The sequence below is a fragment of the Enhydra lutris genome, unplaced genomic scaffold, assembly GCF_002288905.1.
Source record: "Enhydra lutris kenyoni isolate GAN:26980312 unplaced genomic scaffold, ASM228890v2 scaffoldscaffold1, whole genome shotgun sequence".
NCBI lineage: Eukaryota > Metazoa > Chordata > Mammalia > Carnivora > Mustelidae > Enhydra > Enhydra lutris.
Genome location: NW_019154085.1, coordinates 105,624,238 through 105,640,136, shown reverse-complemented (window position 1 = coordinate 105,640,136; position 15,899 = coordinate 105,624,238). Strand labels below are relative to the sequence as shown.

Here is a 15,899-nt window from a genome sequence, read left to right as displayed (position 1 = left end):
CCTGTGCGATCCTGACTGCGGCACACTGCGTGTCTCCCCTAGGTGCTATTGGGGTTTTCACAGTCACTTCAGCAGAGAAGCAGAGCACCTGTACCACACCCTCGAGTCCTCCTACCAGAAAGCCCTGCAGTCCCACCTGAAGAACTCCGACAGCATCGTGTCTCTGCCGCAGTCCGACCGCTCATCCTCCAGCTCTCAGGAGAGTCTGAAGTAAGCACTTTACCCATCCTTTCATGCGTGGGAGAGTTTATGTGGAAAGATTTACTACATGACACAAATTCCAGCTGTGTTTTTTTTTTGTTTTTTTTTTTTTTTTTAATGTGTACGTGCCTGTTCTAGTCCCCCTTTGTTCAGATGGGCTCTGCTCCTAGGTAGATGCTGTGGAGAATGGTAGGGAAAAGGCGGCCTCGGTCTCTGCAGTAAGTAGTGTTGCGCTAACTTTATAAGGCAGCTCTAGAAGACAGGCTTGGAGTGAAATAAGTGAATTATTCACAGGGTCTTCTAGGAGAATATGAGTGTTCACTTGGAGACGAGTCTGGAAAGAGGGAGGGTGTTGGAAATCTGGGAGTAAATGTATTACCGTCCTCACTCTGGATTTCTAACTTCTGGCTCGAGTTAGGACTTCTCTCTAGATGTTTGGAAGGTAGTCTGAAATAGAATGTTAAAGCTTCGTCTGACATCAGGGGTTTATAAGATTGTGGTCCCAGTTACCCTAGAAATGCAGAAGACTCTGAAATAATTCCTTCGTTACCGTAGTTTCCTGCTGTCGACTGTACTTGTGTGAACACGGCGGAAGCGCATATTTGATAATAATGAACATGCGTGTATGTTTATTTTCAGCCGACCACTCTCTGCCAAAAGAAGTCCTACTGGAAGCACCACCTCTAGAGGTAAGACTGAGCGCCATGGTGATGGCCGTCTTGGGGCCGCCTCTGTTTCTGTGCAGCGGAGGCTGCTTCGCCACTGGCAGCCAGTCCCCTGCTTTCAGGGGCCCTTCAGGTTTGCAGAGCCTTCTGCTGTCAGTGCTCTGGCTGTGCCCAGCACAGCTCCCCTGCCCTAGTGGCCCAGAGCGGTGAGGAACATGTGTAGAAATGCGGCCCTGTGACCTTTCCACTTGTTCCGGTCACTGGACAGGAGAGTGAGGACAGCTGGTGACGCCTCGAGCAGCAGCAGCAGCAGTGTGGTGGCTATTAGAGGTGGGAGAGTAGAACGTTCCCTGAGAGCAGGAGGGTAATCGGAGTCAGGGTGCCTGCTTAGGCCACAGGGTGAGAGACTGGCCAGATGTGCGTGCTTTTTCATTACCTCACTCCTCACATGAACCAAAAAGAGGGGCCGTTGCTTTGGGGTTTATAGTCTTTGGTTACAAGAAAACAAATGGAATGGGTATGTTGGTTGTAGTCACTTAATTTCCTTCAGCGCTGGCTGAACTGTCTTCAGTGACCAGGAGAAACAGCGTGTCATTACCTATGCACCCCAGCCTTTCTTAAAACTAGCTAAAGAATTTTAACTTCTTTACTCTGTCTGAGTCAGTTAAGTGTCCCAGCTCTTGATTTCAACTCAGGTCTTGATCTTAGGGATGTAAATTCAAGCCCCACATTGGGCTCCATGCTGGGCACGGAGCTTACTTTAAAAAAAAAAAAGAAAAGAAAAAACTTAAGAGCAAAACAAATTTTAACAATGCATGTTTACAATTCTAGTGTAGTCCCTACTGATGTTTCCTTCCTTACCTCTCAAGCTTCTACAGTTAGTACCAAATCCGTGTCAACAACTGGGTCCCTCCAGCGGTCTCGAAGCGATATTGACGTGAACGCAGCAGCCAGTGCCAAGTCCAAGGTGTCTTCGGTCTCAGGCGCTACGCCTTTCAGCTCTGCAGCGGCCTTGCCTCCCGGGTCATACGCATCCTTAGGTAACCAGACTCCCACCTCCTTCCCCCTGCAGCTCTGCTGTTAGAGATTACAGTTAGCCCTGCTCAGATTTATTTAACAAATTATAAAACACAATCACTGAGGAGATTCTCACTGTTCCAGGGCTGATATTTAAGTATAAGTAGCTCTGTGTGTTTACTGCTGATTCCCAGCCACCCTTTGTTGAGTGTTCCCTTTCTCTGGAGCATCGTCCCTTTTAGTGACGAGTAAGTACCTCTGTGCTCCCACAGTGTGTCACATCCTTCAGCTTCACTTCCCTCTTCGTGGCAGCCCAGCCAGCACCTGCGCCACCTCCCATATTGCCAAGCTGGCTTTTACCCCCTTGTGCCATTGGTGGGGCAGAGTCAGAGGGTTTGGTGAGGGAGTCACCAAAGACCGTCGTAGTTAGGTGTATCCCAATTTGAGAATACGACTGGGTGGCACAGGTGTGGGGCGCAGGGACCACAGCAGGGGGCACCTCTAGAGAAATGTGGTGGATTCCATAGAACAGGGTTGGTCTTCCATGTGTCACCTTGGGAGGACAGTGTACTTTAACAATGGCCAAAGGATTTTTAAAAAATTATTTAAAAAAAAATTCATATCTGACAGAATGGAATGTCAGTTTTTCCACAGACAACTGAACACCCGTATGTAAGGCTGATCACTGGTTATATTTTATTTTTGTTAGAGCAAAATCATTCAAGCCAAAATCTTGAGACTTCGCTGGATGGGTTTTATTTTGCATTTTATGGAAATTGAATACATACAGTTTAAGCTTCATGGAACATTGAGACTGAATCACTTATGTGGTTTACAAACCAGTTCCGAAGTCATTTCTGAAACTAATGTTCTGAGCATGGAAGCCGAGTGAGAGAGCACCGAGAGATGATTATGGGCCTGCCACTGATTAGCTTGGTGGCCTTGAATGGGCCGTGCAGTCTCTGAAGCTGGTTTCTCCACCTAATTAGTTGTGGTAATAGTCACCCAGCTCAGACACATGCAAGGGATCGATGACTGGATATAAAAGTCCTTTGTAAACTATCATCCTGTAAGGTGAAAGAAAACCAGATTGTGCTAGGACCATTACAGTGAGAGAGGCCTGTGTTCTGGAACGTCAAGTCAGTTAAGTCAGTCTTGTTTTCTCTAGGGAGATACCTCAGACACAGGTACCTTTTGATTGAAAAGAAACCCACTGAGTGTTCTCCCTTTCTAGCATTTTAGTACTGTGGCATCACCCCGGAGTGTTAGGATGTTAGATTGGTAGGTAGTCATGGAGTAAGGGGGAAGTCAGAATGACTCTCTCCTGGGTGGAGTAGCTCTGTTTGCTTTCGGTCAGCTTTGAGTATGTACCCCGTGTTTCAATACATGTGATCCACCTTGAGTGTTTGTCATCAGTATTTGTTTCATCGCTTGAAAATTCGAGTAAAACCCGTCTTTTAGAGTACTCAGTAGTCTTTGTTTCTCTGTGCGTATTTGGGATATTTTAATAGGGACCATGTAGACTTCCCCTGGTACTCGTAACAGCACTCAGGTCTTTTGGCCTGATGATACAGAATTGACCTCTTAAAACCCTGAGGATAAATTTTCAGCCCCGCATTAGCTCTTCAGATAACAAGACTGGAGTAGTCCATTCTCTCCCAAGAGAGTGTCTCCCCCTGCTTCCCTCATGTTTTGAACCACAAAACAACAAAACCCCTGGAAATTTAACATAATCCTACTGAGGAATTGTTACGATTACTACTTGGGGTGGCACATTACATCTGTACAGAAGTGTAGCATCAAAGCTGACAATCCTTTTCCGAACTTCTAGAGTCCAGACACGTGAGGGAAGATACGGAGTCCGTAGGCCTTGACGCAGGTACCCCGCTGTACAGCTTCTGCTGCTCACTGTGTAGTTGGGATAGGCGTCATTGCTAGAGCCAGCTTCTGTCAGCTTCCTACTTGCCTCTGTTCTTTGGGTGACTCTTCAGTACTTTAGTGTTTGGTTTCTCCCCCTTACACTGCTGGTACTTGGTTCTACGAGAAAGAAACTCTGAAGAGGATGAGGGTTGGCTAAAACAGAAAATCAACACCTTACCAATCAAGGGGCTACCCTGGGTTGCCATGTTTCGTTTTGTTTTCCAAAAGCCAAAAGCCACATTATACTAAAGCCGATTTTAATACAAGGCACACTTATTCGCTTCAGAATCTGCTTTGCTGTTGAACTTGTTTCTTTTTTAGTTTTATTTTAAATTGTACTTTTGCTTTTTTAGTAGCTAATAACATTCTGCTTTTTAATTTTTTTACTGTTACTAACTGTTCCCTGTTATCCCTTCCCTTGTTTTTTAATTTGCTTAAAGATGGTACTTCCACTAAAGCGGAGGGTAAGCGGTTTGTTTCTGTGATTGAGGTGTGTCTCGCCTTCACCCGTCCTCTGTGCTCACTGAGTGTTGCCTGGTGCCCACTCGTCCTCACCGAGGTCCCTGCATGACATGTTGCACGTTCCCCCCACTCTTCTTCATTCTGTTTCCCCGGCTCTTTGCCTTCCCTCGACCTGAGTTCTCCTCCCTTGTTCTGTCGTGGTTCTGGTGATTTTTGTCACTCAACATGTGCTGTATGTGGTTTCCGGCGCCCAGCCCACCCCGGCCAGGAGCATCGCCAAGACTTTGTGTGCTGCCGTCCAGTGGGCTGCTCGTCTCAGATTTTGTTACTCCCCAAGTACTCCCTTTGTAGCTCTTTTTCTTTCTCTTTACTTTTGTACTTCTGTGGGCCTCTCAGGATTTGCCTTTCCTGTTTTGAAAATAAATTCAGTGTCATTTATTTAGGTAAAAGGCTGGTAACGGTTTTCTACCAGGTAATTTATAGAAATTTTAAACAATGCTTTTCTCTTCCCTAAAGATGCTACTGAATTATACGATGTCATTTTTATTTGTGTCCCTGACCCGTACCCCATTCATCCATCGACCCTTGTTCTTCTGCTCGCCAGCTGTGTATTAAATGCATTTCATGTGCTCTGTTCGGCGCTACACACAGGATCTAGCATGGAGAAAGAAAAACACGCCTCCAGATCCACTGTGGTTTCTTTTTATGCCATTCTCCAGAAATTCTTCCTGATTTTACATTCTCTTTTGACTTTCAGACCTAACCATATCAGTTTGTACAGGTCTTTCATTAGCACATGCTAGACGAGATGAGACCATCCCTTTGCACAGCTGGCTGGAAAGCAGGATAATGCCTCAAATAACTGAAATTTAGAGGAACCTCATCTGCTTCAGTGGCTTAGACCCACAAACCCTCCCCTAATGATTTAACAATTAGGAGCTGCTTGTTTATTTGCATACATTATTTAGCTATTCTAAAAGGGTAGCCTGCACAATGGACTGGTGCTATCTTTATACGTGCAGTTCACGGTACTTTTAATCGATATACTACTTCCTCAGGGACTCCTTAAGGAAAAGTTAGGAATGGAGTTTTTTTAAAGGATGAGCATAACCCCAAGGTCCATGTTCTTCGAACTGAACCTCATCATAAGAATTACTTGCAGCTTGCTAAAGGAACAGAGTCCTGGGTCCTTCCTCCTGAAATCCTGATTAAGTTTGGAAGGAACAATAGAATCTGAATTTTCAGTAAGCCCCATAGGGTGATTCTTCGGGGTGGACAAGTGTGAGAAGTGAAAAGTTCCCCAAATGAAAAATGGACAAGAAGCCTGTGTCACGATGAGGACCTCCTTCATGAGAGTAGCAGACTCTTGGGGCTGGGTGTGACTTACTGCATTTTTTAGCCCATAAAGAGTAATTGTACATTTCTCCTTCCCAAAGAAATGATCCTACGTTATTTCTTCAACCTAGATGAAAGAGGAGTGGAGCGTGGAATTCTGGAATGTAGATGGAATGGGAGGATGGTCCGAGGGAGATTGTATTTTTTTCCCAGATGCTTGTATTTCATACGCTTATGTGACAGAGTTGAAATCAGCCTGCTGTTTTCCCCAGCACTGGGAATTTTTCACCTTTCTTTCTTTTTATCAGTTCTTTTCTTACCAGTGCAGAGCAAGGTCAGAAGATTGCCTACTCAATTACTGTGCCAGAGACCAAGGACGAGGCATCTCTTTCTGGTTTTTGCCATAGGGAAGGTGGGAGAATGAGATGGGGCCCCTTCGTTGTATCGGGTTCAGAATCCCATGGATGACAGGAAGACAACCTTAGTGAGGGGAGCCAGTGAGCCTTGTTCCCTGCGTCCAGGGGCACACAGGCTGTCAGGGGCAGGACATCAGGCCTTCTTCGGCCCTCGGCACCCACGAGAGGGAAGGGACAGAGTGCGGGGGACGGCTGGCTCCAGCACACCTAGCACACTCTGGCTGTGAGGCGGTGAAACCTAGCCGTGCTTAGAAAAGCCACACACGGTTCTTAGAAAAAGGCATGAAACATCATGACTCTCAGGAAAGAGTAAATACCATGTGGTCCTGAGTTTCCTGTCTGAAGTTTTGGAATCCTTACGGGCCTTTTTAAAATTTGTTAATAGTAATAAGCCTGGGAAGCATTTTCCTGTCTAGTTCCTGAGACCAGAAGAGACAGGTGCTTTCATCAGTAGGAGACAGAGATATGACTGGGAATCAATTGTTGGATGCTCTAAATTCAAAATTCACATTTGAATTCTGGCCACTTCATTAGTGGAGGAATGGAGTAAATACATCTCCTGTGGGAGTTTCTTTATCATACCCAACAAATAGCCTTGTTTACATTTACAACTAGTCAGAAAATACTTTTTTGTGAAGAACCCATAGAAACTCATCTTGTGGACAAGTTTATTTCCAGGTTATCTTTGTGTAATTTGGGGGGATTTAGAAGGACACATTTATGTCGTTGGTTCTGCCACTCGTGGAGTCTGTGATGGGATGCTTCGGCTTTGAGTCCCATCTAATACTCAGGATTTTTAGTTACTATGGTTTAGGAAATGCCCTATTCATATTTTTTCCTGGAACACATAATTTTAAATGAAGGGTTACTGGGCTTGAGTGACCCATGGGAGCTGACGACCTACTGATCACATCAGAGAATAGATGATCCTATGTTATTAAGTCAAAGATGGTTTTGAGATTACAAAATCAAGATAACCATATAGCCTTGTCTGCTCTTCAGGAAAAGGAACTTAGATTTTAGTTCACTTTTACTGGTACATAAAACATTTGGTATTGCTACATATTTATCCAAGAACTCTGAATTTTAAATGACTGACTTTTTTACACAGTGAAAAAAAATAGGTGTCTGTCCGAGTAAAAGAGTACTAAGGTTCTTTTAGTTTTATCTTTAAAAAACATGAGGAAAATTTCCTTTGGGGGAATGATACTTGTAGGTAACAGAATTTATAAGGGTTCGACTGCTCAGATTTTGGTTTTATCAGAATTGCCACCTATGAGTAGAGGTTGGTTTATTTGTGCCCGGAAGCCATGAATTTGTAAAGTAGATACGCATGTCAAAAGGCTCCAGTGTGATGAATGGAGATTTACATACAAAACCATTTAATCTTTATAACCTCTAAATTGAGAATTGCCTGAATTTCCGAAACACAAGGGGACAGAAACCCTAGTGATGTGAGGCTGTCTGATAAGTGATTTTTTTTTTAATTGCCTTAGATTGAATGTAGGAAAACCAGACCTACAAGTTAAACTGGGTGCACAGGTTTCATTTCCTATTTTGAGGGCTCTTCTAGAAGAATGGTGGTGTGGTTGAGAGAAATTCTTCAGTAGCTCTTTTAAAAAGCTACTCAATATGGATGTTCTGTCTTCATTCCGTGAAAGTCAAAGGCTGTTCTCTTTCAGCTCTTTGTTTTCTTCTGGGTCTGCTTTTCTTTGGATGTGTGTGTTTGTTGCTTTTCCATCTCCAGATTTTTTTTTTTCCTGTTGGTTAGTTCTCTAATACCTCGTATTTCTATTTCTCTTATATATACCTTTTTTTCTTTCATGTCTACTTTCTATCTCTGTCATAACAGTATGAGTGAATATGAATGTTAGTAACAGGTCATAATATAGAACTGAAGTATATTTTTACTCTGTTGCATTTGTTGAGTAGATTTTGTTTTTCTTAAAGACCATGGAGTATTTTATATCATTTCTTTAAAACATATAATGGCACTTACAGTAGTTCACCAAATTAATAAACCCTCTCCTTACAAAAGAAAGCTGTATCTGACTACAACACAACAGAGGCCCTTTTAACTCCCCAAAATTGATTTTAAGGGTGCCCTGAGGTCTTAGTGACTCATGTGAGTCCCCGTGGCAGAGAAGAAAGAAGCCATTGTGTTCCCCCCAGATCAGAGGTAAGGTTGGCATTGAGCTGACATTGTCTAGGTGCTATAGATCCATGAAAGGGTAGATTAGGAACAAAAGCTCTTTATCTTCAGGTCGACATGGTATCTCTTGACTTTGTCCTAGCCAGAGGGAAAAAACCAATCTCGCCTCATTTGTAACTGAGCTCTCTTCTCACTGAACTGTGGTTTCAGTTCTCGTTATCTGTGGCGTCTGGGAAACCCCAGCCTGGTGAATTAAAGTGGTCTGGGCTTATAGCCCCCAAAGCGTGCTGGACAGGAGCAGTGAACTTCTGTAGAGGAAGGCACTCAAATCTGGTTCCTCAGGATTCCCACAGATTAAAACATGTCAAATGTGAGCTCATAATTGGTGATTACATCTATAATGAGTGAGAAACAGCAGAGGAAAAGAATACAAATGCACTTAATCCTTCAAGACTTCAGGGTCTTTTATGTAATATGAAATTATTACAGTTAAATGCTTAAAAGAAATAAGCTTGCATTTTTAGCAATATGTAGAATTCAGTAGTCTGAATGACCTTCCTCATTGAGAACACATCACTGATCTGGGATAAAAGCTACGAACCCACACATCTCCAGACCTAAGCAGAAACAGGAACCCTAGCAAGAGGGGGGAAATCTGGTTTGCAGCCTGAGATTTTTGCTGAATGTCTGAGATGATGTTGGGCATTTCCTTTGATGGGTATGCAGGTTATGAAGGACAAGAGGTAAAGTGGAGCCTACCCAAGACCTGATCATGACTGAGGAACAGAAAGTTAAGTCCACTAAACTAGGAGGGAATTTTTGCCCATTTCTCAACCTTGATACTGGGTAGAGGGGGGCAATAATCTTCCCTGAGAATTTGCAACCATAAATTGCACTTTTATGTAGTTTTTGGATCAGAATTTACACTTTGTGGTCTGAAAACCCAAATAGATAAATCATATTAAAGTGGCTGTGGATTGCTTATGTCCACAAGACACTAGCAGAAGCCAAAATAAATCCTTGTTGGAAGAATACAACTTCAGTTTGGATCTTAAAGAATTTCTGTAAAGTTCCAAGAAAAGGAATCATTTCATTGTCCTAATATTTAAAGAAATAAAAAGAAATTTTGGGAAGACCAGCAAAGGAATAAGAGACTATAAAGAATGACCAGGTAGGTTTTGAAGAATAAATGGATCTTCTAGAAATGAAAATACAGCAAACTATTAAAATTAACTCAGTGGGTAAATTGAGCAGCAGTATCATTGTAGCATAAGAGAGAATTCATGAATTCAAGACAGGAAAGTACTGTCCAGAGTATAGTGTGAAGGGTAGAGTTGAAATATGACAGATATAAAGTTATATGGAAGGTGGTGCAGACATTTAGCAAAGAGAGAATGGGGCAGACAGTATTTGAAGAGGCGATGGCTGGGAATTCTCCAGAATCAAAGACTCGAACCCACAAACTCCAATAACCCAGCAAATCCCAAGCAAGACAGACAAATGGTGAAATGGCAGAACACCACAGACTGAAAAAGAATGTATTAAAGTAGCCAGAGAGACAAAGCGACTACCCACAAAGGAAAGCCGGAGTTTACGTACAAATAAAACTGGGGAAATCTGGGTAAGATAGATGGAGCACATCACCATCCATGTCCTGCTCCTGATTTCGCACTGCAGTTTTTAAAGATGCTATCATACAGGGAATCTGGGTAAAGAGTTCACAGGCTCCCTCTTACAGATGTTCCATCTTACAGATGCATCAGAATCTACAGTTATCTCAAAATGAAAAGTTTAATTTAAAAAGAGAGGGGTATTAAAGAGGGCACATGGGAATGAGTGCTGAATGTTATATGCAAATAAATCGGAACACTACATCAAAAACTAATGAAGAACTGTATGGTGACTAACATAACATAATAAAAAAAATAAAGTTCAAACACATACAAAAAATAAGGGGTTTTCAAACTCCTGTCTCCCCAAAAGTATGATTTCATTGAAGCTGTGTTTTTAATAATGTTATTTTAATCTATGAGACCTTAAAAGATAGTAAAGCATAACCTTAAAAAACTAAGACAAAAGAAGGAAACAAAAGAGGCTAAAAGGAAAATGAAGACAAATAAGTATGATATAAGATGGTAAAAATAAGCTCACATGGGCTAAACTTTGCAGTTAAAATAGAAAGATTGTTAGACTTGATTGTTTTAAAGATCCAGCTATGTGAAATTTAAAGGGACAAGCCTTTTAAAAGATAAGGCTGCAAATAGAATAAAAGACAAAGGATAAAAGCTGCAAAGTAAAAGGAAACTGTTGAAAATCTGTTAATGGGGCTCCTGGGTGGCTCAGTTGGTTAAGTGACTGTCTTTGGCTCAGGTCATGATCCTGGAGTCCCAGGATTGAGTCCTACATCAGACTCCTTGCTCAGCAGGGAGTCTGCTTCTCCCTCTGACCCTCCTCTCATGATCTCTCTCTCATTCTCTCTCTCTAAATAAATTTTTAAAAATCTAAAAAAAATCTAGTAATAACAAAAAATAAGGTAAAACCTTTACTTAGAGACAAAGAGGATTGCTATATAATAAAAATTAGTAGATCACAAAGATGTAATCATCCTGAATTTTAATGATTTTGATAAAAATAGCCTCTGGGGCGCCTGGGTTAAAGCCTCTGCCTTTAGCTCGGGTCATGATCCCAGGGTCCTGGGATCGAGCCCCACATCGGGCTCTTTGCTCTGCAGGGAGCCTGCTTCCTCCTCTCTCCCTGCCTGCCTCTCTGCCTACTTGTGATCTCTGTCAAATGGGTAAATAAAATCTTTAAAAAAAATAAATAAATAAAAATAGCCTCAAAGTACACTAAAAAGCATTTGCAAATTCACCTTTGTAGTGAGTGATATACAAAAATATAAACTTCTAGCTCTTTTCCTCCCTGGCTGTTTGAGGCTCAGTCACCATCATGAATGACATAGTAACTATCCAGACCAGGAAGTTCATGACCAACCAACTATTTCCGTGGAAGCAGAAGGTCACTGATGTTCTTCATCCCAGAAAGGCAATGGTACCTAAGACAGAAATTTGGGAAAAACTAGTCAAAAATGTATCAGACCACATCAGATGTCATCTTTGTATTTGGAATCAGAACCCATTTTGGTTGTAGCAAAACTGGGCTTTCGCATGATTTATGATTCCTTGGAATATGCAAAGAAAAACGAACCCAGACACAGATTTGCAAGATGTGGCCTATATGAGAAGAAAAAAGTCATCAAAAAAACAGTGAAAGGAATGTAAGAACAGAATGAAGAAAGTCAGGGACTCTAAAAACCATTGTTGGTGCTGGCAAAAAGAAGTGAGCTGGAGATTGGACAACAGAAGGAGTAAAGATTTTGTAGTGACTGTGGTGATTATGCAGATTTTTTCATGAGAGGATTAATAAACTAAGAACTTTCATGTGTCTGAAAAATATACACATATGTATATATTTCTGAATATGTAACACATTCATGTAGTTCAAAGCTCAAAGATAGTAGGAAGTACACAATCTTATCTCTTCATTTGCCTAGTTATCACTTCTTTCCCTTCCACACCAGTCTAACAATTTTTAGTTTCTTTTCTATCAGGAGTTTCTTGGCATATAAAAGCAATATAAAAATCATATTTTCTCCCCTTCTTAAAGCCTAAAAGATAGCATATTTATACATACTATTCTGCATCTTGGTGATTTTTACTTAACATATCGTAAGATCCTTCCATATTAGGTTAGAGAGGGCATCCTCATTCTTGATTATCACTGTAGTGCATTCCACTATGTGGATTACCTTACTCAGCCAGCCCCATTTTGACAGACACTGGGATTATTTGCAAACAATGCTGCCATGAATATAACCACTTATATACATCATTTTGTATGGGTGCAAGTATATTGGTTGAATAAACTAAAGTGAAATTGTTGGATTAAAAAGTCCATGCATTTTTAATTGTGGTAGATATTGCCAAATAGCTTTTTATAGAGGCTGTACTAATTTCCACTCCCAGCACCAATGACAGTGCCTCTTTTCCTACACACTAGACTATCAGCATATTCTTGGATTTCTGCCACTCTGATATGTGATCGATAAATGGCATTCTTAATTGAGTGAGGCCGAACAATATCTCATATGCTCAAGAGCTATTTCTATTGTCCGTTAACTCTCTTTTCCTAGCTTTTGTCCATTCTTTATTGGGTTGCGGCAGTGGTGTGCTGGAGCTGTCTTGAACTATTTTATGACAGCCAATTGTTAAATTTTTGGATATTTGGAATCTGGTTGATTTCATGTTAGTAGCCTGAAACTGGCCATGGTGGGGAATATTTACACCAGAGAAACTGGAAAACACTGATTGGTAGGAACCCTCCCCCACTGCCAGTTGTTAAACATTTATCAGCACAGGACTGGTTGGTGGACTTCTTACTGATTCCTAGAAACCTTTTGTATGTTAAGGAAATTAGCCCTTTGTGATTTGAATTGCAAATAGTTTTTCCCAATTTGTCATTTTCCTTAACTTGTTCATAGTTTTATTCTTGTCATACTGAGGTTTTGCAAAAAATTAAGCAGACTTCTCAATCTTCTGATGGTTTTAATTTTAAGTCATAGCTAGAATGGACTTTTCCATTGTAAGTTACAAAGGATTTCTCCTATGTTTTCTTTTAGAACTTTTATGGTTTTGTGTTTTACATTTTAATCTTAGGTTCATTTGCTGTTTTTCTTGTTGTAAAATACAAAATACAGATCCAGCTTATTTTTCCAAAGCAAAACACAAACAAATGAGACCTAGAAATACATATTTTTTAAAGCAACACATTATGTTGAACTATATATCAGTCCTCATGGAATGAAGCAAAAGCAGTTCTTAGAGGGAAATTCATAGCCTTGAGTTTATATTAGAAGAGAAACAGTTAGGAGGTTGTTTCCAATTTGTTAGAAAAATAACAGAATAAACCCAAAGAAGAGTAGGAAGGAAATAATAAAGATAAGAGTACAAGTTAATGAAATAGGAATTAAACATTCACTAGACAGGATTAAGAAATTCAATCGTATGAGGAATTGGATAATCCCAGTCTTCCATCAACTCCAAGAAGATAAAGTGGGAATATTTTCCTCATTAATGGAGCTGGCATAGCCTTAGAACTAAACCAGAAGAAGTATGGTTGAGACATTGTGAGTGTGTATATTGTGAGCATAGGAGTTTATCTCAGGTTTTTTGTTTTTGTTTTTAAAGATTTTACTAATTTTTTTTTTTTTTTTTTTTTTTTGACAGAGAGAGTGAGTGAGCATACACGTAGGGCGAGTGGCAGGGGGAGGGAGAAGCAGGCTCAGTGGAGGGAGAAGAGTAGGGAGCCTGATGCAGGGTTTGATCCTAGGACCCTGGGATCACGACCCAAGCCAAATGCAGGTGCTTAACTGACTGAGCCACCCGGGTGCCCCTTATCTCAGGTTTAATAGCTTAGAAACTTCCAGATGGAGCTCAGTGCATCTAAGAGAAGAATCCTCTTGTCTCAGAAGATGCAGAGAAAGCATCAAAAAATTCAACAAACATTTTGGCAAATTATTAGCAATTAGGAATAATAAAGGAGTTCTCTTAGTCTGTTGAAATATCCTAGTTTTTGTGAAATTCCAGAATATTTTTTGCTTAATGTGACTCAGAGTAGTAAATCCTACCCATATAGGTGTGGACTACATGTCTGAGACAGTGGGATAAAGGCAGAGAAATGAAAGGGTGGAGTTCAAAGGGAAAAAACTGAAGTCTTGTTTGTAGATGGTATTCTATTTACATAACTAATCTACATACAAGTTAGTAAAATTAACAAAAGTTTAGCAAGGTTCCCAGAATTAAGATCAAAATATAAAGATTAATTACATTCACGTTTGTCAAGAAGTTAGAAAATATAGTACGTCATAAAAATAAGGCACCTTTGAATAAATCTGTAAGAATTGAGTAAGGCTTTTAGGAAAGATAAAGCTTTATTTTAAGACATTGAAGAAAGTGAGATAAATGAAGGAAAAAACATGGAAAGATCAATATCATAAAGCTGTCTTATTCCCCCCGCCATCCTTCAAATTAACACCTTTGTCCACATAATGCCAGTTAAGATTTCAACAGGTCTTTTTAAACTGAGTCTTTAGATGCATCTGGAAGAGAGCAAAGGCTTTAGGAAAAAGTGGGTTGATTTCCAATTAGCAAGATTTTTTCTTTTTAAGCTCATCACAACATTTTGATGTTGCACCAGTGTGGACACGTGGACCAATGGGATAGACTAGACAATTGAGAAGCCTACAAATGTATTTAAGTACTTGGTAAATGACAAAAGATGGTTTTGTAGATCAGTAAGAAAGGGATTAGGAAAATGTATTTGGGTGTTGGTAGTCATATGGAAAAAATAAAATGGATCTCTTCTTTACCTCCTACAGAAAAATCATTTCCATAAGTGACCTCACAAAAAAAATGTTGAGCGTAACAGTAAGTTTTGGAAAAATATATACTCTGTGGTATAATTAAAAGCACTTAAAATATATAAAATAATGCCATCTGTTTTATGGTTATACAATGATATTAAAAGTTTAAAGAAATGCAAGGGGATAATGAACGCTAGGTTTAAGATCAGGTTACCGAATGTTGGGAGAAAGTAGGAGGTACAGGGACATTAGCAAAGATTTTTATTTTTTAAGCTGAATGGGTATGGATGTTCATTTAAAATATCTTTTTGTGACCTAAATGTTTTACAGTAAATTTAAAATAGGGAGTGAGATTCAGTTGGTTTTTCATGTTCACTTTGCCTTGGTGACTGCCTTAATTTAGCTTGGTGACTTCCTTAAGAATATAAAATGGCCAGCCAGGCAGGCACAGGTAGCTAAACCAGTGATGTGGCCTTGGACAAATTAATGAACCCCCCCCCATTTACAACTTTCCTCATCTGTAATATGAGAATAATTATATGTTCTTAGGAGGATTCCAAGTTCACACATATACAGCTCTTAGTATAATACCATACATGTAGCTCTTCGTATAGATTCTAGAATTTGTGAGTCTTTACTTCAGCTGTGATTAAAAGTTATTCTTTCTAGTTTTAATTTTTTTTTTCTTAATGCAGTGCTTTTATTGCTCCTTACCTCCCTTTCTTGAACCCTTTTCAAGCCTTAGGATTTGTTTTCCTGTATTCTTTTTCTGTAAGCTTTCTTAAATGATGAGGTAGAAGTGGTTTTGAGCAATGTAAGATGCCAATGTGAGTTCCGTTGGTTTGTGTTTTCCCTATCAGATTGTTCTGACTGAAGTATAGCAGGAGAGGCATTTTGTGCCCACCCAAAACCAAAGAAGCCCTGAATTTTAAAAAATTTAATCTCTAACCATACTAGTCTGATTATCAATGATTTTGCATTTCTGAGTTCACTTTTGTTTTGTGGTTTCGTGGTTTAATAATGGGAGTTAACAGATTGCTTTACTTACAATGGCAAATTCTTTAAACACCTGTGACATTGCATTATTTTTAGGTCGTTGTTTCTCTTGCTACTCCTATAATACTGATTCTGTCTTCATCTTTTGCAGCTTAGGAACTTGTAGGCATACATGCTTTAAAATAGAAGTTTAATGCTGCATATCAAAACACATTTATTCTCCACGGTGCTCTAGCTTTTGTTGATTGCTGAGTTAAGGGTTTGGTTTTTTGGTTTTTTGTTGTGTTGTATTTTATTTTATTTTATTTTATTTTATT

The 15,899-nt window shown here is 40.1% G+C and overlaps 1 protein-coding gene across 3 annotated transcripts in view; it reads left to right on the top strand.

The window, feature by feature from the left end:
- Positions 1-15,899, top strand: part of LOC111146794 (CLIP-associating protein 1) — a 264,703-nt gene that overhangs the window by 163,785 nt on the left and 85,019 nt on the right. For all 3 annotated transcript variants that reach the window (XM_022502657.1, XM_022502594.1, XM_022502516.1), the window contains exons 17-19: positions 43-210; positions 841-890; positions 1,736-1,906. In XM_022502657.1, coding sequence (XP_022358365.1) covers positions 43-210; positions 841-890; positions 1,736-1,906 — 389 coding nt within the window. The remainder of the gene's footprint in view (positions 1-42; positions 211-840; positions 891-1,735; positions 1,907-15,899) is intronic.